Source organism: Vulpes vulpes, chromosome 1 (genome assembly GCF_048418805.1).
Source record: "Vulpes vulpes isolate BD-2025 chromosome 1, VulVul3, whole genome shotgun sequence".
NCBI classification, from domain to species: domain Eukaryota; kingdom Metazoa; phylum Chordata; class Mammalia; order Carnivora; family Canidae; genus Vulpes; species Vulpes vulpes.
In genome coordinates, this window is record NC_132780.1 from 77,398,384 (window position 1) to 77,423,490 (window position 25,107).

The 25,107-nt window shown below is 41.9% G+C and overlaps 1 protein-coding gene across 3 annotated transcripts in view; it reads left to right on the forward strand.

Moving 5' to 3' along the window:
* Positions 1–25,107, forward strand: part of CNKSR3 (CNKSR family member 3) — an 88,354-nt gene that overhangs the window by 36,036 nt on the left and 27,211 nt on the right. For all 3 annotated transcript variants that reach the window (XM_072767462.1, XM_072767472.1, XM_025997822.2), the window contains 3 exons: positions 16,406–16,569; positions 23,171–23,373; positions 23,865–23,952. In XM_072767462.1, coding sequence (XP_072623563.1) covers positions 16,406–16,569; positions 23,171–23,373; positions 23,865–23,952 — 455 coding nt within the window. The remainder of the gene's footprint in view (positions 1–16,405; positions 16,570–23,170; positions 23,374–23,864; positions 23,953–25,107) is intronic.

The following is a 25,107-nucleotide window of genomic DNA, read 5'->3' on the forward strand; positions in this document are numbered from 1 at the left end:
CCTACGAGTGAGAACCTGTTCCCAGAGCTGCAGATATGCAGCTAATAAGGACATTGAGAACCCTAACTCTGCGATGTGGATGGATTAGAGGGAGGAGACAGACCGGAAGCCATTAGCCTAATCAGCAGGGTAATTTCAAATAGTGATGTCTTCAGAAGAAAATAAGATGGCAGCATGATAGACATGACCGTGACACATAGATGGACTTTTTAGATTAGACAGTCAGGGAGGGCCTCACGGAGATGTGACATTTGAGTTGAGAATGGAGGACCTGAGAAAGTCAGCCAGGCAGAGATTTAGCAGAGGACTTTTTTAGGAAGATGAACATTTGGTGTAGTCCATACCCTCAACATTTCCTCTGTTCCTTATAGGATCCACATTCTGAGACTTGAGTTTAAACCCTTGTTCTGGTCCTCTTCTGTGTTTACATGTGTCATTTTTGTACTCTTTGGCAGAGTGTGTGTGTGTGTGTGTGTGTGTACTCTATTATACTAAATTATATATGGTGTAAATAAGTAATATTTATATTAGAGAAATACGTTTTAAATCAAAGACTTCACTTTCAATAGAAAAATGTCATTTCAGATGTGGGACTTTCCTGTCAGGCATAAGCCTCATGCAAATCACTTCAAAAGGTTACCTCTTAGGAATATGACCTATGGTTTTTGCTTGGGTGACAAGAACCCCCAAGGGCATTTGTAAGTTCCCCGTTCCCCTCCCGCTGCAGGAGCACTGCAGAGCAGCCTGTAGGTGATGCTAAATAAATATATCTAAGTTGACTCAGATGGAATGAATTCTTTATTCTAGGGAAAAATGTCATTCTTTTAGAACTCTGAGTCAGAAAACTTGTGTTGGTAGTGCCGTGCCTGTCCAAGACAAGAAATGGGCAAACTTCTGTGAGTTCTGAGGCAAGGTGGTGGTGTTTGGGGAGGATGGGGTAGGAGGTTCCATGGAAAATGTTTGTTTGGGGAGCTGTAGTTTCATTTATGGACTCGGGGTGGTAAGGATGGCACAGAGGAGCCATGGAAACTGTGTGTCCTCTCCCCCAGAGCTTCAGCTGCCTTCTTGAGCTCTCCATACCTGCCTCCTGCACCCTGCCCTGCTGGTTCTCCGTGGTTAGCTTTTTTATATAGAACAGCACCCCCATATTTTCTTCTCCTCTGTGGAAAAATACAAGTGGGGGAGAATAGCTTCCTGGATCTTTCCTGGGTCCCAGACTAGGGTGCAGTGAACCCTCCAGTTCTATGGCTTTCCCAGTCTTTGCAGCTTGCCTTCTGTAGGGCAGGTGCTTCTTTGGTTCTTGTGTGTATGTTAAGACCTGGGTCAGCCCCTGAGCCCCGTAAACTGGCCTCTTCTCCACTTAGGGAGCACAGCGCAAACAGAGCTGTTTTTTTTTTTCATTTTTCATTTCTTTTTCTGTAGCCGACAGGTAGGTGTCGACGTGTACTGACAGCTGTGTTTTCTCTTCCATGGAGTGTTGTCTCTCTGCCTTTGTTTCTTCTTGGAATGCTAATGCCTGCAGAAGACCTCAAGGGGCTGAATGTTCCGGAAAGAAAACTTGCCTTTTTCTATATTAAAGTTTTTGAAAAGTAACTTTGGGAAATCGAGGGAGTCTTGTGACTTCTGCAGATATTTAATCCTTCATTTATTTTTGGGAGAGAGAGAGAGCGAGCAAATGCAAGAGTGGCAGGCATGGGAAGAGGGCAGAGGGTGAGGGAGAGAGGCTCTCAGACAGGCTCCACGCTCAGCAGGAGCCACCCTGGGGCTCAATCTCACAACCACCAGATTATGACCTTTGCCAAAACCAAGAGTCAGGACTCAGGACGCTTAACTGACTGAGCCACCCAGGTACCCAGATATTTGATCTTTTAAAGGTGGTCAGTTTTATTGGTGTATGACTACTCTCTTATGATCACCACCGACTTTAGGGTCTGTTTCTGGAGCTGCATTCCAAATGGAAAGAGCTAGAAAAGAATTCTGTTTGGATTTCTTAGAAAACAAAATTCCATCTTACGTGTCTTTTAGAGTGGTACTAGGAAAATGGGGACACAGGTTGATAATGTCAGGATATGAACAATGACCAGTCTGTAGAAGCTGTGAATTTTCTTATCTGACCCATCTAGGTGGGAGGGCCATTTGTATTTACATTGCCATGACAATGTCTGATGGTAACCACAGGCAGTAAACTAAGCTGAAATGACATGTACACTTTCCTGTTACACAAAACTGTATTTTCTTTAGATCAGCTAAAGGACTGTGGGTGAATGTTCTGCACTGGAGCACAGAGAGGCAATATATGAGGGTGAAGAGCAGAGCCCCTGGCCCCCAGGGTGTGAGCGCTGCCTCTGTGTGGCCTTGGGTAGGGTCACCTCCCTTCTCTGGGCCTCAGGTCTTCATCTCTGAAGTGAGAGGCTATAGTACTCCCTCATGGGGACCGGAGGAGGAGGAAAGTTTTTATATATCTAAGTCTTGAAAAAGAGCCTGCCATGTAGGAAGTGACATTTAATTGTTTGCTATTTTATGTGTGTAATTTTGTATATTTTTCCCAATTCTAAGTTTATTTTTCTTAATTTTATGTCATAGAAAACTTGCTTTCTTCTTATCCACAGTATTTGGTGAGAGGTCAGTTTTATTGTATTTCACATTAAAGACTTCAAAATTTGCTTGAAGCCATTAATTTTGCAGGTCTCAAGACGAAACACAGACCTCTTTGAGGTTTTTACCCACATGTGCTCTCATACTAGGATGTTTCTCTTGAGAGGCTGCTGGAAGTTTAGGCTTCATGGCTCATTCAGGTCTTTGACTTTCTTTAGCATACTTTAAAAATCTAGGATTTGAACGGTGCCTCTGAATGAATGGTTCCACGTAGGAAATTTTTTTTTTCTTTTGAATAGCTGCGAAAGCTCTTTAGGTCAGCTGTCTCGCCTTCTGTGGGAGGAAGAGTGGAGCAGGCACTGCTGTCCCTGCTTCATGAAGATGAAGAAGGGTTCCAGAGGGGCCTGTGGCACAGGATACGGTTTTTTATTAGGCATGATGCATCTTTCAAATTCTGCTCCAGTTTCTGGGCTTATATAATCTGATAATATATTAGCCTCAAAAGTACTACTTTTTCTTGTCAGTAACTATATACAAAACAGTGCCAGTTACATGTCCTATTGTTGGGAGCTGGCTTTGATATTTGAGCCCTTGACTTCTCTGTCAGCAGGCGGTTGGATGATACTGGTTTCTTACTGATTCCGAAGATGGGAAGAGGGAGGTAGTGTCCTAAGATCATAGAATCCTAGAAGTACAGTGCTGGTGGGACTGTGGGATCAACCTTTCAGCCCCTGCCTTTACACACTGGTGAGCGGATGAAAAGATCTGCTTAAGGTCACATAGCTGGTGAGATGAGAGCCACAGGCCTCCATTCTCTGCCCTCTGCACGATACAAAGGGGACTTTATAAAATAAAAGGGCCTATGAAATTAACATCACTCAAGTATCATAGGACATGGACATTCTGTGTTGGCCCCTGGGGTGTAGTAAAAACTGGATTTTCTGGAGAACCAGGAGAAGGCTTTACTTCAGTCACTCAGAGAACTAGAGCTGACATTTTGTTGAGCCATAATTGTGGCAGACTTGTGGGGATTTTGTGTGGAAGAACCCAAAAGAGTGACGCCTGGGTGGCTCAGTCTGGTTAAGCGTCTGCTTTGGGTCAGGTCATGGTCACAGGGTCCTGGGATGGAGCTGCGTGTTGGACTCCCTGCTCCAAGGGGAGTCTGCTTCTCCCCCTGCCTCTGCTGCCCCCCACCACACCCCCAATCATGCACTCTCTCTCTCTTTCAAATAAGAAAATTAAAAAAAAAAAGAACCTAAAAGATTCTTACCCTGCCATGTTGTAAGCTGCAAGGGCTGAGACCTTCCGCTTCTATTTTCCCGTTGTGGATATCCACAGCTCTTGTCACAGGGGGTTAATGGAGGAATGGGAGAAGCAGAGGGTTGGACAGGTTCATCAAGAAGAACACAACCTCATTGATTTATACCCTGAAGCTGTGGTCTTCATTCTCAACCAGGATTTTCCTTCTTTTTGTCTCTTCTGTCCAAATAGTATTGGAGTGCTGCCTTTGTGCCAGGGAGTGTGCTTGGTGCCACAGTGAATAATTAAGACAGGCCTGGTCCTGGCCTTGTGTTTCAGAGAGGGAGAGAGGCACATGAGGGATAACGAGTCACAACCCACAAATTTGCCAAGTCCCATGAAGGAAGCCAACAGGATTCATAGGGAGGAACAGGGATCTTTGGGCTATCTTATCACCTGGATCAACTGGGGCCTCCTGCGATGTGCTCTTGGAAGCTGAGGCTGAGGTACCAGGAGGCTAGATCATTCTCGGTGAAAGGAACATGCCTTGAGGTAGACAGGAGCTGGAAGAAGTAGATAAAACCAGTGTCCAGCATAGTAGTCGAGGGAGAATGTGGCCCGAGGTGAAGTTGGAGAGGCAGGTAGGAGGCTAACAGACCAAAACGGACTTCACTGGCTTGGATTTTTTCCCAAGTGCAGTGGGAAGCCAGCAGGGCTAGGAGCAAGGGAGTGGCATTTAAACTGTTCTGAGAAGGCTTTAATGAACCTTGAAAACATTATATTATGTGAAAGAGGCCAATCACAAAAAACCATATATTGTAGGATTCTATTTATGGGAAATGTCTAGAATCCATTATGTAAAATAGCCAGGCAGATCCTCAGGCTTAGAAATAGATCAGTGGTTTCCCATTGGTAGGGGTAGGAGGGGGGTGAAACGGGTTGAGGGGGGGCACAATTGAAAATGTACTAATAAGATCGTTGTGGTTACGGTTGTACAACTCTGAATATCCCCAAACTCATTGACTTGTGAATGCAGGAGGTGAATTGTATGGTACATGCATTCTATCTCGGTAAAGCCATCGTTTAAAAAAATCAGAAAAGACTGATGATACCTCATAACTAGCTCCATTGCCCCAGGCCGCTGTCCCCAAATTAGCAGGTGTTTTTGGCTTTTCTCATCCTCCTTGTATCAGCATCCTCGTGGCCCCCATCTCCTGCTGCACAAAAAAGCTTCAGCTGCTCATGATGTCAGCTTCTTGCCATCTGACCCCCAGCCCTCCTGGTCCCATATGGGCTCCTCTGCTTCTCTGCACAGTGCTCAGCAATGGCTGAAATCCTGACTCTGCTTCTTATTGGTTGTATAATGTCAGGTCAGTTACTTAAAACATCCCTGAACCCCATTTTCTTGTCTTAAAAAAACAAAACAATACACAAAACTTAAAATTTTTATTTTCACACTTAAATAGCACTTACTGTGTGTCTATCATCATAGTTGTTAGTGCTTTAAGAATATTTAACATGTTTAATCATCCAGATCACCACACAAGTTAGGTACTGCTATCTTTTCCATTTTGTAAATGAAAAAACCGAGGCACTGAGAGGTTAAGTAACTTTCCCAAGGTCACACAGCTGGGAAGTAGCAGAGCTGAGTCCAGGCAGTCTGGCCCCGGAGGCCCTGTTCCTTAATTACTCTGCCTTACTGCTGATCCTAGCCTATAAAATAGGCTTAATAATAGTCCTTTCCTTGTTTTTTTTTTTTTTTTTTTTTTTTTTTTACAGTCCTTTAATCTTCAGTGACTTGAACATCAGTTGTATGTTACAGCGTTTCTGTGGTGTTCAACATGGTACCTGAAACATAGTCTGTGAAATAATGTGCTTAATTCAGTCTCTTTGGCATCCTTTCATTTCTTCGTTGACTACCTCAGACCCCACAAGGGTTTGGGTGCCTGATTGAGGCCTGGGCTCTGTGTTAACCTTGCCTTTTTACTGGCATGATGTCCTGGGGAACCCACTCTCTCCTTTTGGCTTCCTCATCAACGGAGTGGAGGTAATTACAACCTGGCCAGCATCCTCCCTAGGGTCATTGCACAGAGCAATGAGATACCGTGTGTGCGGGTGCTCTATAAACTGTGTAGCCTCCTGTTAACCCAGGGGCTTCATTTAACATGCAGCCCAGCTGTTGGGACTGTGCACTTTGAAGTGATGATGGCAGTGTTGGTAGAGGGCTAGGCAAGTGGCAGTTTTTCCCTGGAAACCCTGATGGGCCCAGGTGGAACGGAAGTGATCCATGTGTTGTGTCTCCCCCCCCCCAACACTGGGGCTTTCCCCTGGGCAGTGTGGACACCCAAGTGATGGGCAGAGATGAAGGCTGGCCTCCAGGCTTGTTGCCATGGTCACTGCCTGGTCCACATACTGAGTTGATTCTCCTTAGTGCTAGAAACTTAGGCTTGCTGTGTGTGAGGAACTAGTTAATTCTTCCCTCGGTTCACTGAGCATGCCAGTGATAAGAGTTGTAGCCAATGTTTGGTTTTAGAGCAAATCTAATTTATAGTTTTGACAAAAATAAGTTGTGGTAGAGGCAGGAGAAGGCACAGCTTAGATTGAGAGAAGTACATTCTTTTCTCCTCTTGCACATCTTACTCTTCCTGCCCCCCCACCCTTTTGGTCCAAGCATTGCAGAATTGGATACAGTGGTTTGGTTACTGAATTACACCAACCAGCCTTGGAAAGTACACTTTTTTCCCCCTAGAGCATTGTGAAATCTTTTGTGTTTGCCTCCACAACTTTGTTTTTATTTTTGGAGTCTGAAAAAATTGTTTTGCATTTTGTGTTGAACATCTACTGGGATATTTATATAAGCCTGTATACACACAGACACAGTAGCCACCCTGAGACATACATAAGTCAATGTCAGATTTCTTCCCTGCCCTCAGTGTTACCTTTTCATGTTCATGATACTTTTCTGAGGGCAGCAGGCAGTGGAGGAGGACTCAAAGCTGAACATTCGGGACTGCCATTATATTCTGAATTCTTTTTTTTTTTTTTAAGATTTTATTTATTTATTCATGAGAAACACACAGAGAGAGAGAGAGAGAGAGAGAGAGAGAGAGAGAGGCAGAGACACAGGCAGAGGGAGAAACAGACTCCATGCAGGAAGCCTGACGTGGGACTCGATCCTAGGTCTCCAGGATCACACCCTGGGCTGAAGGCGGTGCTAAACCGCTGAGCCCCCCGGGCTGCCCTATATTCTGAATTCTGATCATCTTTTTTAGACCACTGGTTCTTTGGTTGCTTCTGATTTGCATCAGGATTTGCGTTTGTCAGTTCTTTTTTAGTATTTAGCTCTGGATCAGGATCTCCTGAAAAAGATGTTTGCAGACAATGCAGCTTTCATTTCCCATGTCTCCACTCAGGGCACTACTTCCTTCGTGGCTAGACTCAGGATGCTTAAGAGATGGCAGGATGGGTCCCTTTCACAGTGTGGTGCTGCATCTGTTGGAGGGTGGGAGGGGACAGGGTCAGATTGCAAAGCCTACTTTGACGCAGAGTTTCCTGGTGAAAATTGCCAGCTGGAAGGCATTACTTACCAGTGCAGAAACCTCAAATGAGGGCAAGCCATTTGACTGACCGTTTCTGGGTAACTCGAATCTTTGAGCTAAGGTAGTCTTTCTATTTTTACCTCCTTAAGTTATCCTGGCATGGATATATTTGCTGTTTCCAAGTTTTGTTTCGGTAATGGATTGTCTGCTTCTGCAGTGAAACCTAAAGAGTGGTTGTTTCTTGGTTACATTTTTTGATGTCTTTGGAGTGACAGAAGTCTTAGAAGGCATTAGTTATTAGCAAGAAAGCTGAGTTTGCTTTAGAAACAAAATACTGACTGCCGTCTGCTCTCCTTGTTATTGCTTCTTGTAAGAAATTGAAGCCTGGGTTTATTGCTCCGTATTTGGTACCCTCTTAGTGATGTGTGATTTGTGGACCAGCTTTTCCCAAATGGTTAAGAGCACAGACTTATACTTGGTCTTCAGCATTACTGTGCTGTCAGCTTGGTGCTCTAAAAAACGTCCAGTACCATGTCCCTCCTCCTCAAAAGCAGTTGCTCATTCCATAAATAATATAGTGAAAGAACTTGGTTGGTTCTTAATTGGGCTTCCAGGGCTCTCGTTCCTGGTTCTTTCCATGTGTTTGAGTTTCATCCAGCTTGTGCTTTGAAGGCAACAGAAGCCATAGGGATGACTTCATATGTTCGGACTCTAATCAGCACAGAAAACCGGACAGGGTTTTCCCCAAGACCAACTTCATTCACTTGCTCATTATTTTTCGGCTCTGAGGATGTTTGAGATTTAAGTTTCTGGGCAATCTTTTTCCTTCTGCATTTTTGGCCATTATAAGTGAAGGTAACTCATGCTAACTCAGACATGTTTATAAGAGCATATACTTGTAGACCTCAAAGGAACCAAGAGGTCTTCTAATCCAGTTTTCAAGGCATTGTGTGGTAGTCCTCTTTCTTCAAATTACATTTAACCAGAGGTGTGTGGCAGGATGACTGAGAAAATCAGAGCCGTGGGTAGTTGTATGCATGGGTGTCAGTTCTAATCGGAGCCAGCTCATCCGTGTTTGAGGAGCCCAAGAACTGTGAAGAAAAGTGGTTTAACCAGGGTAACACAGGCAGGCCATGGAGTAAAGGCCAGAATAAGAAATAAGGTTCCTTTTGGTAGAAAGCAGTTCAGTGACTCCCAGGGATAGCAGGGAGGGAACTGACCAGCAAAGGGAACTTTTGGGGGTGATAGAGTGTTTATATCGTGATTGTGCTGTGGTTACATCATGGTATGTATTTGCCAGAATTCACCTAGTTGTGCACTGAAAATTGGTGAATTTTATCATTATTCCAAGAAAAAAAAAAAAAAGAACTGACCAAAAGGAAATAGTAAAATAAAATAGATAAAAAGTTGAAGAGGTGTCCTGAAACATGTTTAGGATTTTTGTGGTGGAGGGGAGATAGCATTTTCTCTGCCTTTTAATTCAGTGTAGTTATATAAAATGATTCTTTGAAAAATATAAAAAGAAAAGAAAAGAAAAAAACAGATTCACTTAAATCCCGGTCTCGTCTATTTTTCCACTTGGCAGGTTTATCATCACTTTGTACTCGTCACTGCTGTTAGTTACACCAGGGCTTGGTAGAGGGCCAGATAGTAAATATTTGAGGCCTTGTGGGCCGCTTGGTCTCTGTCACACACTCAGTTCTGTCACTGTAGCGTGAAGGCAGCCTGAGGCAGTATGTGTGCGAAAGAATGTGGCTGTGTTCCTATAAAACTTGACTTACAAAACCCGGCAGTGGGCCGAATTTGGCCCGTGATCTGAATTGGCTAACCTGAGAGTCATACTTTTGTTCCTTTTGGAGAAAGCATTTCTACATTCTCACCAGAAAAATGAATGTCCCAGAAAAGTGGGAGTGCAGGGAAGTTTGGAAGAGGACAGACCCTCCAGGGCTCACGGACTTGGATCTGTAAAGGGTAGGATGGTTTTGCTCGGATGGAATGGTAGAGGATGAATTAAAAGGAAGAGGGGACTGAGCATGGCAGCCGGTTTCTTAGATGACTGTAGAAACCTAGGCAAGAGGGCTTAGCTGTGACAGTCACATATGATGAAGGGGACAGAGTGAAGGGATACTATAAAACCTAACATGAAAAATAGACATTTCCAAAGGAAAAGCTAAAGATTAAAACTTTTTTTTTAGTTTTAAAGATTTTATTTATTTACTCATGAGAGAGAGAGAGAGAGAGAGAGAGAGAGAGAGGCAGAGACAGAGACATAGGCAGAGGAAGAAGCAGGTTCCATGCAGGGAGCCCAATGTGGGACTCGATCCTGGGACTCCAGGATCACACCCTGAGCTGAAGGCAGACGCTTAACCGCTGAGCCACCCAGGCGTCCCTAAAACATTTTTTAAAAAGAAAAAAAATCACAAGACAAATACATATTTAGGTGTGATTCTTCACAAATGGCATGTGACACCGCATTTCAAGTGATTCTCGTTATAGCTTACCATTTTTGATAGTTTCCTTGTGCTTGTATTATCTGCACTGTGTAGTTTGTATTGCTTTTCATGCTACTCCTTGTCCTCTTGAGATCTATGAGGGAGGACAGTGGATCTTGAGCCAAAAAAGGGTATATGTGGCTGCAGTTTCTTCCCTCAGAGTGGATAGACTGACAGGGGACAGAGGATGGGGTTGTGAAGAAGTTGGATCCTTCTAAACTAGAGGGAAGAAGTGCTACTATCAGAGGCCTCCAGGTGCAAAGGCAACAGGACAGTTAGGTGTGTGCCCTTCTGTCTCAGGCTGCCCCTGAGAGGTGGCACTTGGGTTCCCTTTCTCCCCCATGTTACCTAGTGACACTGGTTGTAGTTTTGACTCTTTAGGAAAGGTCAGTCATTCAAGAGCCAGTCCAACCAGGCAAGAAGAATTCCTCAATCCTTTAAAATTACACACCCCCATGTCTCAAACACAGTGTTATTGCCAAAACTTAGATTACCATATTTAAGCCAGTTTTATCAGCTAGTTTTAAAATTAAGGTCTAGAGACTTCACTAAAACCAGGATGACAAAAAAAAGTCATTCTAAAGGGATAGAGTTGAATGGCTCACTTCATAAAAGGGCCCTTGGAGGTCCTACCAGTACAGCATGATGCTGAATTTTGGCATGCTCTGAAATTGGTTTTGCTCCATTAATCATATTATGCCCACATAGAAGCTTAACCATGTTGAGCTTTGTTGGAAACTTGATTTTTTTTTTTTTAATCTTTAGCAAAAGACCATGTTTGTCAGATACTGTTAACAAATTGGATCTGGAGTGTCAGCCAATTGGGAAGGCAGAAGAACTTTGATGTCAGGTCTTTACTGTTTCATGTTTTTAAAAGTGTTGGGAATTCCAAGAATATTTTAGATGCGCACACACACACACATATATATATATATAATATTTATTTAAAAATAAATATATATAATATATACATATATATAATATTTTAGGTATGTATATATTATATGTATGTATATACACACACACACACACACACACGTATATGTGACCCAAGTCTTGTTTCCTTGCCTCCGATTGAGCTCATCAAAAACTGATCTGTTCCTCATCTCCTTCGCAGTAGAAAGTCATGCACATGATAGTTGTACCATAAATTGTGTTGACCTAAATTGAATTTGTGTGATCTGTAATTGATTCTCCTGGTTGAACAACACTGCGTCTGAACAACACTGTGTCCCTGGATCCTATTTGCATCATCTGTCTGTCACTTGTGGCCCTTAAAAGTCCTGAATGAGACTTGAGCTTATAAGCTTTAGCTTAACCAATTTCTGAATCAAACAGGAAAAAACCCTCTGGTTAAAACATGCTTCAGTCAGTGATCAAAAAGTACTAGGTGTAGGGATCCCTGGGTAGCTCAGCGGTTTAGTGCCTGCCTTCAGCCAAGGGCATGATCCTGGAGTCCCGGGATCAAGTCCCACATCAGGTTCCCTGCATGGGGCCTGCTTCTCCCTCTGCCTCTCTCTCTCTCTCTCTCTCTCTCTCTCTCTCTGTCTCATGAGTAAATAAATAAAATCTTTAAAAAATTTTTCTTAAAAAAAAAAAAAAGTATTAGGTGTAAAATACTGTAAGACTGTTCCAGGCTCACTATATTTGTAGAACTATAGTTTTTGCTGACTTGAGCATACAGGCCAAAAGCCTAGCCATGGAGAGGGAGGGCCTTCCAGGGGGCCTCACCAGCAGAAAGGAAGATGATGTAATCAATGATCTGATTGTCGTCTCCTGCAGAAAATAAGAAGAGAATAGCTCTATGTTTTTTATAGTGGATCATTTACTCTAACTTCTTAATCTTTGTGTACACAAGCCTTCCCACACTTCAGAGAGATTAATTAATTAATAAAGAATCATTTTTAGTATGGGGCAAGTATCTTGTCAAGGTCTGGAATTTTACTTTGGGGTTTTGTTTTGTGCATGATACTTTTCCTTAATGTTGACATGACCTTCTTTAATCTTGAAACATGGAAACTTGGAGCATGTACCTGTAGATGATATCACAGTTTCCTTCTCTTTAGTTACTAACTCGCATGGGAAAGCAAAATCAGGTGGCTTGTCCATTGGTGTGACATTAATATTTTTGTGAAGTTCATTGTCTTTCTTAACACATTCATGTACTTCTACAGATAGTATTAAGCACTGGCAGTGTTCTAGATGCTGGAGGATAAACAGAGAACAATAGGAAGCCTCAGCTTTCATGATGTTTCTATTCTGGTATAAATCAGAAAACATTTTTCAGGTGGAATCGATGATTATGGCAGGCTCCCATATTTGGAAACACCTCCTAGGGAGGACAGTAATGTGAGCTGTTGTCTAGTTTACTGTGTTCCCAGGAGTGGCTGCCTAAAAGCATTTGGGAGTTTCTGTGTCTCCCTAGCAACTTTTATTCTGAACACTTAGCAAATTGAGGAGCTGAATAAATCACATTTTTGTATTTAACAGTATTTGCAGAGTATTTACTATGTGCTTCATTGTATTTTAAGCCCATTCCAGATAACAACCCTTTCCATTTCATTATGAATCTGTGCAGTAGGTAGTGTTGTTACCCGTGGTTTCCAAATCTTAGAACTAAGGAACTTTCTCCAGTTAGCAAGAAGTGGGATCAGTACTGATACTCAGGCTCATAACTACTGCCTTGTCTCATTCTACCACTGGGGTGAGCGGTTTCTTTCTTTCCTTTTCCCATTTGGGATTTCTTTGAAACTTCAGGAGTATTCACTGCCAGATCTGGGGACAGTGGAGGGAGTCTGGGCCTCCCTCACTGTGGTTTGCATTCTTTTGGAGCTTCCTTTCCTTTTCCTTCCTGATTATTGCACATTGCATTATGTGTTTAATTTGTGTAAATGGAATGTGTTTAATTTTATTTAATGATGTGTTTCTCTCAGTTCTGCTAGACATTCTGTAAGTTCCTAGAAGCAAGGATCTGGCAAATAGGTACATATGCCAAAGAGGTCAAAGTGTGTGTTGCAAATTCTAAAATGATTAGACCAATTTCCTTGAAATTAGGGATTTTCTCCTCCTTTGTGGGGCTGTGTAACAGTTTAAATAATTTAGCTGTTTACAAATGTTTGACTGTATTCCGATCAGTGGGATATGACTAATAGGCCATAACATTTTGGGATAATAAAACTGGGGGCAACATTATTTAAACCTGAACATATTCAACATACGTATCCCTTGGGAGGAAGTCTTCATGCCACTATAGATGCTGTTTTTAGGTCAGTAGCGACATGGCATTCCCAATTGATAATCCTATATGTCAGGGATCTTTTGATTATTTGAGGTTAGGTCATTTATATTCCCCCAGAATCCTTAAAGAGATTCTGGCCTTCCTCTCAGGGAAATGTTCGTCTGTATTGTTCAAGTTCTCTCTCTCTGATCATATTTACAACCTTCGTCCTATCAAGAAGCCTCATCGCACCTCCCCCTTCCCTGTGTCCAGAATATTTCCTCATGCTCTCAAGCTACTTCTGAAATCCTGTTCCCTCAGTGAAACCCTTCAGTTAATTAAAAGAGGAATCTGGCCTCATCTTTATTTCTACTTATTATTCAGGGATGAAGTTTAATGAACATCCATGGCGCATAAAGTTTAATGAACATCCATGCTGCATCCATTTCTTCACTTTAATTTTAATGGATTGACTTACTCTGCACATGAAAACTGACAGGAATCTCTGTTTTATACTTTACTTTGCACAGTGAGCTTGCTTGGCACAGTAAGCATGAACTTTAAGTCTACTGGTCCCTGTTTGTTTTGTTTATGAGAGTTTATGACATGTGTGTGAATAATGAACCGAAAGACTGTTACATTTGTGTTGGTTTGCTGGGGCTGCCATAAAAAAGTGCCATGGACTGGGTAATGAAGCAACAGAAATTTATTTCCTCCCACCTCTGGAAGCTGGAAGTCTGAGATCCTGGTGTCGGCAGGGCTGGCTCCTTGGCTTGTAGATAGCTTTCTTCTTCCTGCGTCTTCACGCAGACTCGCCCCCATGTATGTCTCCTCTTCTTCTAAGGACACCAATCATCTTGGATTGGGGCCCAACCTGATGATCTCATTTGAACTTAATCACATCTTTAAAGCTTTATCTCCAAATACAGTCACTTTCTGAGTAACAGGGATTAGGACTTCAACATATAACTTTGGGGAGAAACAGTTTGGCCACAACAAAGTTTAAACGTATTACATGATGGTCCTAAACTTTTATGATCATTAAAACAAAAATTCATTTTAAAGCTTAAAACTGGGCAACGGAAGAGGACATCCCAATGGAGAGGCAATTGCAGGATATTGGCTGTGATCTGGCTTAGAACTGGCTAAGTGATTTAGGGTGAAATTCATAGTAATTTAGACTTTTGCTTGTACTTACCCAATTGTTTGGATTCAATGACAGTGCCTTCTAAGTACCTCTAAGGTTTTGTGATTCTCTCTTAATAAGTATTTGTAATTAGACCCTACTGCTTTTTTCAGGAAGATGCTTGGAGAGAAATTTTTATAATCTTGTGTTTCCCTGGGTAGAATGTGAAAGAGCAGAGCTTGTGCCAAATAGGTCTCGATTTGCATTTGAAGCCTTTTCTTCCATAGCGAGCTGAAGAAGATGGCTATAAAAATCCTTCTCTTGGCATCTTACCAGCTGTGTGCCTGTGGACAGGTTATGTAGCCCCCATGTACCCTAATTTAGTCATCTATAAATTGTGAAGAGAGCTGTCAGGAGGCTCTCCTTAGCTCTTGGCCCTCGTCACCATTGCTGATTGTAGATAGATGCCACCCCTCTGCAGATGGCCCTGAGTGTCAGGGCTCTGGAACACAGTGCCTATAGCCCTGGGGCCAGGGTGGTGGCATCCATCTCCATACCTGCTGACTTGGGTAGCGTCCAGTGCCTGTCTGATTCACACACCCTGATGGCCACTTGTGGCTCATGGCCATCAAAGTGGAGCTGGATTCATGTCAGTGTCTCTAACTTTGCTTGCTGTGTGATAGAGCCTCTTGGCTAGATAGGTGTCACTTGAGGGAAGATGAGGGGGTTCCAAATCACCTTAAAGTGATTTTTTCTCACCACCTCGTCCTATATTTGGTAGTCCCAAATAGTTGTAAGGACATTGTTCTTCTTGTTGTATCTTATCGGGAGGCAAATGGTGAAAGTTATCATTTAAGCTAGCACATCAGCTTTTAAGATCCATAGACGTTAGTATTGCCAAAACTAAGTGCTAGACCTTGTGTCTACTTTTCCTAGTCTAGAGTACCCACATGGCAGAGCTTGGGGGTAAGTGAAGTAAGTGTGTGTGTGTGTGTGTGTGTGTGTGTGTGTGTTTGAGGGTGGCAGAGGACAGCAACATGCCTTCTACATACTTTATGCTAGTTCAATTGAATTTTCATCCTCTGTGTTGGGGTTAAACATTTTTTAGCCTCATTGTTGAAAACACTAAGGTGGCTTTCATTATTAGGCTTGAATAGACCAATTGACTCTGTAAAATTTTATTCTAGTAAAACCTTTGAAACAAGTTGACCAGGGAGTTCTCTCTATAGGCATAAAGATACCCAAGTCCTGTTAGTCTTACCTATTTTATCTATCTCAATCATTATATAAGAACATTAAAATACAACACTGTTGGAAGTGGTATTTGACCTGGAAAAAGTCCCATGAGCTAACCCATTTAACATTGCCTTTCTCTGGTACCACTGCTGGTATCTTCTCCTTTGGTTTCTGTATTCATCAGAACTTTTTCAGTTGCAAGGGACAGAAACCCAGCACAAACAAGCTTAAGCTCTAAAGGGAATTTATTTCAATTTAAGTGAAAAAATAGTAGGGATAGAAGTATCCTTAAGCAGGTTTAGATCTAGGAGCATATAGGATATTATTGGAATATTTTCTTCCTCTCAAATGGATTTATTTTCAGAAAGCTGATCAGAAAAATGACTACCAGCATCTCCAAAGTTGTGTCCTTATGGCTTCCAACTGGAAAGGAAGAACCTCTATCTTCCTGTGTCAGGGACGATTTTGATTGGTTCTGCTTGGTCATCCTTGAACCTATAACTGGCCGGTGGGTCAAATATTGTGGCCAGAGACTGTGGCAAAGCATCTTGATTGCCAAGTCCACTGGGAGCATATGGGCTGGGACAAGGATGATGTCCCAAAGGAAGACTGCTTAGCAAACAGACATATGTCTAGTATGCATAACTTGCATTTCCAAGTCGGCAAGGGTTTAGCATTTATTCTTTTAGTTGAAAGGGAATGGAGAGGTAACCATCATAAAATTGTGCTAAATCCATTTGACAATGTTAAGCTGTACATTGCAGACCTGTTTGAGATGACAAGATGAGGACACATCTGACAAGTGTCCATCAGGTGGGATATACATCATATAGACAGTCAAATAGTTGGAGCATAATTGGGAGATTCCTGAAGTTCATGTAAATGTGGGCAGTGTTTTGAGTAAAGGAAACAAAATGACAATAATGGACTTCTGCTTTTTTTTTTTTTTTTTTTTTGGTAGGGTTAGATGATTGCCTGCAGCAGTATGTCCACAAATTTGAACGAGAGAAGATAAATGGAGAACAGCTGCTGAAGATTTCGCATCAGGATCTTGAGGAGCTGGGGGTCACGCGAATTGGACACCAGGAACTTGTGTTGGAGGCTGTCGACCTTCTCTGTGCACTGGTTAGTTCGGGAAAAGATGATCTGTGCCATGGTGATGTTTTTAGAATCTTTATTCTCTCAAATCCTCAATGTTCATTCGTGATTTAGCATAGCATCATCTTCTATTAATGATCCATTGAAGTGAAGCATGAGCTGGAAACAACATAAAAAAAGGAAGAAAATAAATCATTTCCTAGATTAAGACGTGGCAAACTGTGGCCTTTGGGTTAAATCTGGCCTGCTATTTTTGTCAGCAAAGTTTTATTGGCACACAGCCATACCTATTTATTTATGTTTTGTCTGCGGCTGCTGTCATGCTACAGTGGTAGAGTGGAATAGTTGTGACAGGGACCGTGTTGCCCTCCAAAGTCCAGTGTATTTACTATCTTGCCTTTTAAGAAGAAGTTTGCCTTTTACAGAAAAAGTCTGTGTTAGTTTCATTTTCTTATCTTCTGTGGAGAATTAAAAAGATGGAGATGGTCCTGAAGGAAAATGCCCTCTTCTAAACCAAAATGAGAAATCGATTGATTTTCATGTATTTTTGTTACTATAAAAACCTTTTTTATGTTTCCCAGGTATCTGTGATATATAAATAACCGATGCTTGTGCTTGCAGTAATCACCTTATGAAATGGTAGCTAGGTGGGAAAAAATGTGAACTTAGTTACACTTTGCAAGAGGATTAGCTTTGGCTTGAACATAAAGGAGTTAAATCCTGCCAGGTTCTGACTCTTGCATCACACCCATGGCTGCGTGAGTAACTTTTTTAGGCGTGGGCTAAAAACACCTGTGAGGGCATGGTGTTTCCAAACTGGTTGCTGTCCGGTGGGATCCACGTCTGGTCTGTGTGGTGCCACGTTCAGGATGCAGTTTCCCCAACTGTCAGGATTTGGACTCATTCCGCAGCATTCAGGCTGGGTTAAGTAACGCCGTGAACCTGAGCCAGGGGCATATACAATTACATCACTGAGAATGGTGGGAAAGAATGTGTTCCCGATTATTTTGCCATTGCTGGTCTGCGTTCCGTTGATTATATAACACTTGCTGCATTGTGCATATTCTTCTTCTTAAAATGGACAGAGCTTTGTCTCCTGCTCTGAGATGCGCTGCTCTTGTTTACAAAAGTAATGGGGAAATTATTTGTGGTTGATAAATGAGCTGCCACGGGGGAGACGCTGTGGCCAAGTGGTGTGAGTGTTGGCCTGGGAGGCCGGCTTTTTTGCATTCTAATCCTGGCTCTGCTACACACTCCTCGCTCTGTGACCTCTGGGGAAACGACGGTGTCTGTTTTCCCCATCTGTACAGTAACACTCCCTGGACGTGGCGGTACACTAATGTGTGTGTTGCATTGCCCAAAAGATGTCTTAGAGTCCTGTTTATTATTAAAGCTGTATGGTGGTGGTGGTGGTTTTTTTTTTTTTTTCTTCTTCAGTGAAACATATTTGAGTTTGCTTTTATTATACTTTCTGGGAAGATCACTTTTCCATCTTTTCTGCTCATTTGATTTGACTCTTTCAACTTCGAGGAAGGGCTTTGAGGACAAGTAAATTACTTTCCAATGCACAGGATGAGAGGTGAGGAGGAAGGGTAGGTTAGAGGCATGTAGTTTATAGCAAGCCAGATAATAAACACAGCAACTGCCTCTTTGCTTTTACCCCTTCCCTACCTCTTAAAATACTGGACCGAAGCGAACAAAGCTGGACAAATGCCAGAACCTAAAGCTGCATTTTATCTCCTACAATTTCCTTCTAATTTCCTTTGTAGGCAAAGGTTTGACCTCAAACTCATTCTGGACATGCTTTGTGCAGTACAGTGCCAGTAAAGGCATTTGACAGGAGGGTCACAGGAGGGTTCTCAAATGAGTGTGCCTTTCCTGGGTTGGGGAAGGTTTTAGAATTTGATTAAAATATCTTTTCATCTTGATATAATCTCCCTTTAAAATGTTCCTATTATAAATGTATATGTTAATTATACTATTTGTTTAATCCATTTACATTATATATAATCTTTGTATATAATAGTGATAATTTTTCCCCTTGAACAACCCACCCCTTGGGCAGTTAATATATATTTGCTGTTGGCCCTGGGGTTATAAAAGAGGTTGTAATGTAAACTTGGTTTGGTGGCTGCTGGTTTTGTGATGCACAGGAAGTGAGTAGAATTTAGATTAAAGAGAGGAAAAAACAAAACCATTGGAAAGTTCTGGAAAGAACAGGGCAGATACAATGGATAAAAACCTAAAATAGGGACTAGCTATTGGTGAAGATTCCAAAACCAGTGAGCAGATGGTCCACAGATATCTAGTCACAGATAGAGAAGAGAGCCAAGAGAGAACACCACGGCCTTTGGCCAATATTGACCTTGGCAAGCTGGTGCAGCTCAGACAGGGCTTGTATTGTGAAGTAGAACCAAGACCACTTCCCAGGATTGAATTCAGACTCTGAGCCCAACTTTTCTCCACCTCTCTGGGGCAGACTCTAGGGCTGCTCTTTCCAGTAGGACAACTATTTGCCATGTGCAACTATTTAAAACAAGTTAAAATGAAATAAAATTCAGTTCCTCAGTTTCACTAAGCTGCATTTCAAGTGCTCATAGCTACTGGTGGCTAGTGTCTATCAGATTTGGATAGTGCAGATAGAGAGCGTTTTCCTAATTGCAACAGGTTCTATTGACCTACACTAGTCTGGAGGGTGTGATTGAGAGTAAGAAAGTATAATTGTAACCCATTTTTGTTGCCCAATCAATCAAACCCTAGTTACCAAGGTAGACATATATATGTACATATTATATAATATTATATATAGAAATATATAAAAATATATAATATATAAATATTAATATATTTAATATATAAAAATATATATCTTAAAGGTTTTATTTATTTACTTTGGAGAGAGAGAGCAAGCACACCTACAACAGGGAGAGAGGGGCAGAGAGGGAGAGAGAATCTCAAGCAGACTCTCCCCTGAGCACAGAGCCCATTGCAAGGGCTCAATCTGACTATTCTGATGAGATCAGGGCCTGAGTCAGACACTTAACTGTCCTTCATTTTTAAGATTGAAGTAGGTTGAGAAAGTGAACAAAGTCAAATCAGTACACATGTTAAGTGATGCCACCTAAATGTGTGCTTAAATGAAATACCTATAATATATTTACCTGCACAGGACACTTCTCTGCACTTGTATATCCCTGACATTATTCAGTTCATCATTTACCCATCTATGCAAATCATTAAAATAGTGTTCTCTTCATTATGGGGAGAAATCATGCAGGCAGAGTAATCTTTGCTGACAGTTTGTATTTAACTTATCTTGCTTATGAGTATATTAAATGCCTTTGGGAAAAACTGTGGAATATAGTACTTAGGTTGTGACTTCATTGATCCAAGCCAGTGAGATGGTTTAGACTGTGTGTCTCTGTCATACCTTCATCACACATGTTAGATCATGGACAGGGTCGGGAGGAATGGGAAAAGAAGGTAGAAGAGAAGTATAAGATTCATCTTTAGCTAAAATGTGCATAATTAGGGCATTAGAAGAGTGGGAATCTGCCTGCCTCCTGTGTAATTTCTCTAGCCAGACCAGGAAGTGGTAACCCCTGATGGCTCACCTCTAAGGATCGAGATATCCACAGAAGGTTTATGTATGTGTACAGATTTTCAGACACTCATTTCATTCCTTACTTGGTTTCTACATTAGAGGTTCTACATTAGAGGTTTCTTTTTTTTAATTTTTAATTTTTTATTTATTCATGATAGTCACAGAGAGAGAGAGAGACACACAGAGAGAGGCAGAGAGAGAAGCAGGCTCCATGCACCGGGAGCCCGACGTGGGATTCGATCCCGGGTCTCCAGGATCGCGCCCTGGGCCAAAGGCAGGCGCCAAACCACTGCGCCACCCAGGGATCCCTACATTAGAGGTTTCTTATGTTTCTACATTAGAGGTTCTCTTGAGCTAATATAATCAGTTTCTTGTTCTCTTCTTGTGTGGAATGGGGTGGAAGGGGAAGGAATGGTCTTTCCTTTGCTCCTTCTTTCTATCTTGTTAAAACTGTACTCCATTATAACTGCCTCTGTTCATCCTTCCAGTCCCACGATGGGTTTTGGGTGGGAAACCAGAATCTGAGTGCATTGAGTGGAAATGAAAGGAACCAGTTCACAAGAAGCGACACTTCCCCTTTATTTGAATATTAAAAATGGGAGGTTTATATGAGATTGAAGTTTAACAATTCTCAAAACACTGAAATGTGTTTAATTCTCTTTGAGTTCAAGAAGTGAATGTTATGTGTAGTAATAAGAGTCCCAAGTCATTTCTGGTGACGATTATAGAAAGCTAACTTCCCTGTGTTTAGTTCAGAACTCTTGATGGAAGTTGGCAGCCTGAGTAATTGACTGAATGAGGGGACAGTTCCCTTTAATTAGTTACAAGTCCTTCAAAACAAGCTTGTCATGTGGCTCTTTATCCATTCACTTGTGAGTCTTTGATTCTCTGAATTTAAAAAGCATGATGAAAATCCATCTTTGTTACTTTTGTCTTCTCTGTTGAGGGACAATGTCATATTTTAGTCTGTAGAAAATGACAGGAAAAATATGAAGGAGAAAATGACAGGAAAAATATGAAGGAATATGAGATTTGGATAGAACATTACTGTTAAGACCAAACATTTTTATTAGGAAATTTTATTTCATAAAATTATGAAATAATGTACTTACTATGAAAATTTTAAATCTTGTTGAAGACAGCTTCCATTTAATGGATCTGGGGAAATATTTTTCTTTTTATTTTTTTTATTGTACTCTTTTCAAAATTTCTTTCTTTCTTTCTTTCTTTTTTTTTTTTTTTTAGATTTTATTTATTTATTCATGAGAGACAGACAGAGAAGCAGAGACACAGGCAGAAGTTAGAAGCAGGCTCGGAAGCCTGATGCAGACTTGATCCCAGGACCCCGGGTCACACCCTGAGCCAAAGGCAGATGTTCAACCACCGAGCCACTCCTGTGCACCTCTTCTCAAAATTTTTATCTAAGTTTTTTAAACAGCACTTTTTATTTTACTATAGGGAGCAACATAAACTTAAGCTTCATGAACATTTTACTGTAGTGAAAACCCAGCTATAGTCAGTGTCACCAGAAGTTACTTGGAACTTTTATTACTATACAAACATTAACTTCTTGAACATCGGGGGATGGAGCAAGCAGGTCAGGATAGAATTTGGGAGGAGTTAACCAGCTTGTTAGTTTGTAGACCCAGGGCCACTGGCTACTCTTCTTTTCCTTGTCAACTACCCATCCTGTTTTCTGTCTTCTGTCCTGTCTTGGGCAGGGAGCGTGGACGGGGACCATGCAGCATAGCGATCAAAACTTTGTGCCCTCACTGCTCGTGGCCTTGATTTAGAATCCCACCTCTCTGGAGAATTTAATGGCTCTGTGCTTCAGTTTCATCACCGGTAGAAAAGAGAGCCTATCATTTCCACCTTCACTTGTTTTTTCTCCGAGATAATACTTGTTGATCAGTTGGCCCAATCTTGGAAAGGCATAGAGTATGTATTCAATAATATTGGCCATTCTGTTATTCCTAATGTTTAAATGGCACCACATTTTTGGTTTGGGATGCCATTGAAACAATTTAATATACCCCAGAAATATCTTAATTTTTTGTTAAAATAATGAAACACCAACTTGGGGAATGTACATACAGTTGAATACAGAAATTCATCCCTCCTTCCCCCAAAGTCATCTTAGATTTAGGTGTTGCCCTCTGGGTTTTGTTCTCTACCTATCACATGTGATTCATTTTTTTCAAAGTACCAAAGTAAGCTGAATGTTATCCAGAAAGAACCCAGGTTATAAACTCAAGAGATGGAAATTACATTGCGGGTGAATTGACATTTGGTCAGTGCTGCTCCGTTTCTGGGCAAGCTAGTCTCACCTGATGGAAATTCATCCATTGGTGAATACTTGATTGTTTGCTGTGCTGCTGCTATGGCAATGAGCCGGACACAGAACTCAGCTCTCAGGCTCTGCGTCCCCATGGAGGAAGATGGTGCCCAACAGGGTGGTTCAGAGAAGTGGCAGATCAGTGATGTGCTGGGGAGTGACCTCAAGGGGCATTTGGAATGTTTGGAGACCATTTGGTTGTCACAACTAGGGAGAGGGTGCTACTGGCCTCTAATGAGTAGAAGCCAGGAGTGCTGCTAAACATCCTGCAATGTATGGGTATCCTCCCTCTCCCCCTCACCCCAACCAAAACAGAGAATCCTGGGCTTTAAAAGTCAGTAGGGCTTCGGCTGAAAAACTACTACTCTAGATAGTCAGGGAAGCCTCAAAGATGAGCGAACCTTTGGGCTAGTATATAAATGTAGAAAAGAGCTGTCCATGCATAGATTTGTGGCAGGAGCATTTTGAAAAGAGGAGCTAGCAAGAACAAAATCCCCAAGACTGGAGTAAGCTGGATGCAGAACAGAAGAAGCTGGAGTGGGGAAGATCGGCACCATGGGTAAATCATGGAGGGTTTTGTGGTGGTGGTAGAGTTACTCAAGTTGCTCGATGGGCTTTTGAGTTATTATGAGAGTTTGGACATTGTTGATTGTTTTGATTTTTTTCCCTTTGATCTTATTTTTCCACAGAATTATGGCCTGGAAACCGATAATATGAAGAACTTAGTTCTGAAACTGCGGGCATCTTCCCACAACTTACAAAATTACATTAGTAGCCGGCGGAAAAGTCCGGCTTATGATGGAAACACTTCCCACAAGCCCCCTAATGAGTTCCTGACTTCCGTGGTGGAGCTAATAGGTGCGGCCAAGGCCTTATTAGCTTGGCTGGACAGGTAAGTGACGCCTGCACTCAACTGTCCAATCAGTGGAGGGCCCGAGCTGCAAATAGGCCTGTCCCTCTCCTGTCACTTCCACCTCTGCAGGGGTTCTGGCTCAGTGGGGGATTTTAGGGTCCCTTTGGCGGCTACTCAAAGGGTGAATGGCAGGAGCCAATGAAGCTCCACTTGGAGAAGGTCTGGAACCGTGCTGAAGCTGCGCTTCATTGTCTGTAAATGCTCATGATTATTTGGCTGCTCTGAAGGCTCCTAGTTGACCTCTATAGGAACATTAATTCTTTTGGCTAATTTTATGATGTGTTTTTATCCAGCACATCTCTGTCTCTTTTCTGTTCACATTCCTGTTTTGGGGAGGAAACAGTTGCATGACAAGTCTTCTGAGCCACCCTGTGGTGTGGCCATGCGTTTCAGCATATATGGTGCAGGATCCTGGTGCCCACAACCCCCCCCCCCTTTTTTTTTTTCAAAGAACATTTGTTGCTTTCCAGGGCTCCATTTACGGGGATCACTGATTTCTCAGTAACGAAGAACAAAATCATTCAGCTTTGCCTGGACCTGACCACTACAGTCCAGAAGGTCAGTATATCATTGTTGCTTTTCAACACTGTTTCCCTCCTTTGCCCTGTCCTATTATTCAGAGGGCTTACGTGCTTTTCACTTCTCTGCTCTGCGCCATTTTTTTCTGAATCTCAACTGGGGAAAGATGAAAGGCTTTTACTTGATGTGTTGTACAGGTGGTTTCTGAAAAATGACCAGTGGCTTTTACATCAAAGAATACCTTCTTTTGTTTTAAATAGAAATTCTGAAGTAACCAAGTGACATAAGGTTAAGAAATGCTAAGGGGGGAAGGAGCACAGGCCGGATTGAGGTGGAATTCAGGTTTTGATGTGTGACTAGAGTGACCCTCGTTGAAAAGGCCACATTTTGAGTAATCTGTGCTTGCCTGGATGGAATGGGCTTCTTATGTTGTCTCAGGGTGTTTTCCTGGTACTCACAGAGGTGTTGGTTATTATAAACTGGTGGTAGGAAAAAAATCTCCCCATTGGAGGTACAGATCTTGAACTGTTCACATCAGGAGAATGGTACCTGCTGAGCATCCTCATCACTTTTGCCCCCTGCCTTTTTTGGGCCTCACGCTGCCTGGCACATGATAAGTGGTGATTTTTAAATGTGTATTTAAATAATGAGATAATGGTTTTGACCAGAAGCTGATGTGAATTTGTCACTTATCAGGAGAAATTTAGCCCAAACCTAGGGGGTGGAAGAGGTATTATTTTTGTTTTTGTTTTCCCTTTGATGCTTCAGAGACTGACAGCCATAGGTTCAAATCATAACTCTACCACTGATTAGCCCTGGGACCTTGGAAAAGTTGCTTAAAACTTAGGAGCCTCATTTTTTTGGTCTGTAAAATGAGAATACTAATACTTACCATACCAGATTATTTGGCAGGATTTTTATAAGTTATTGTTGAATAAGAATAAAAGGGGAAAAATGTGTAATATAATGACAAATGGTGACCCCCAAAATATGAAAATGTATGCATAGATGTATTTATAATATACACACATCCAAGAGCCTGTGTGTACAAAGGAGGGAGTACAGTAGGTAATTTGGAAGAAAAGTTGGGTTTACTTTGGCAGGGAGAGAAGTAGGGATGGAACATAGGAGCCAAGCCCCTGCTATCCCAGGAAGGAAAAGAAACACTTTTTTCGTATAAAGAACGTTACATGA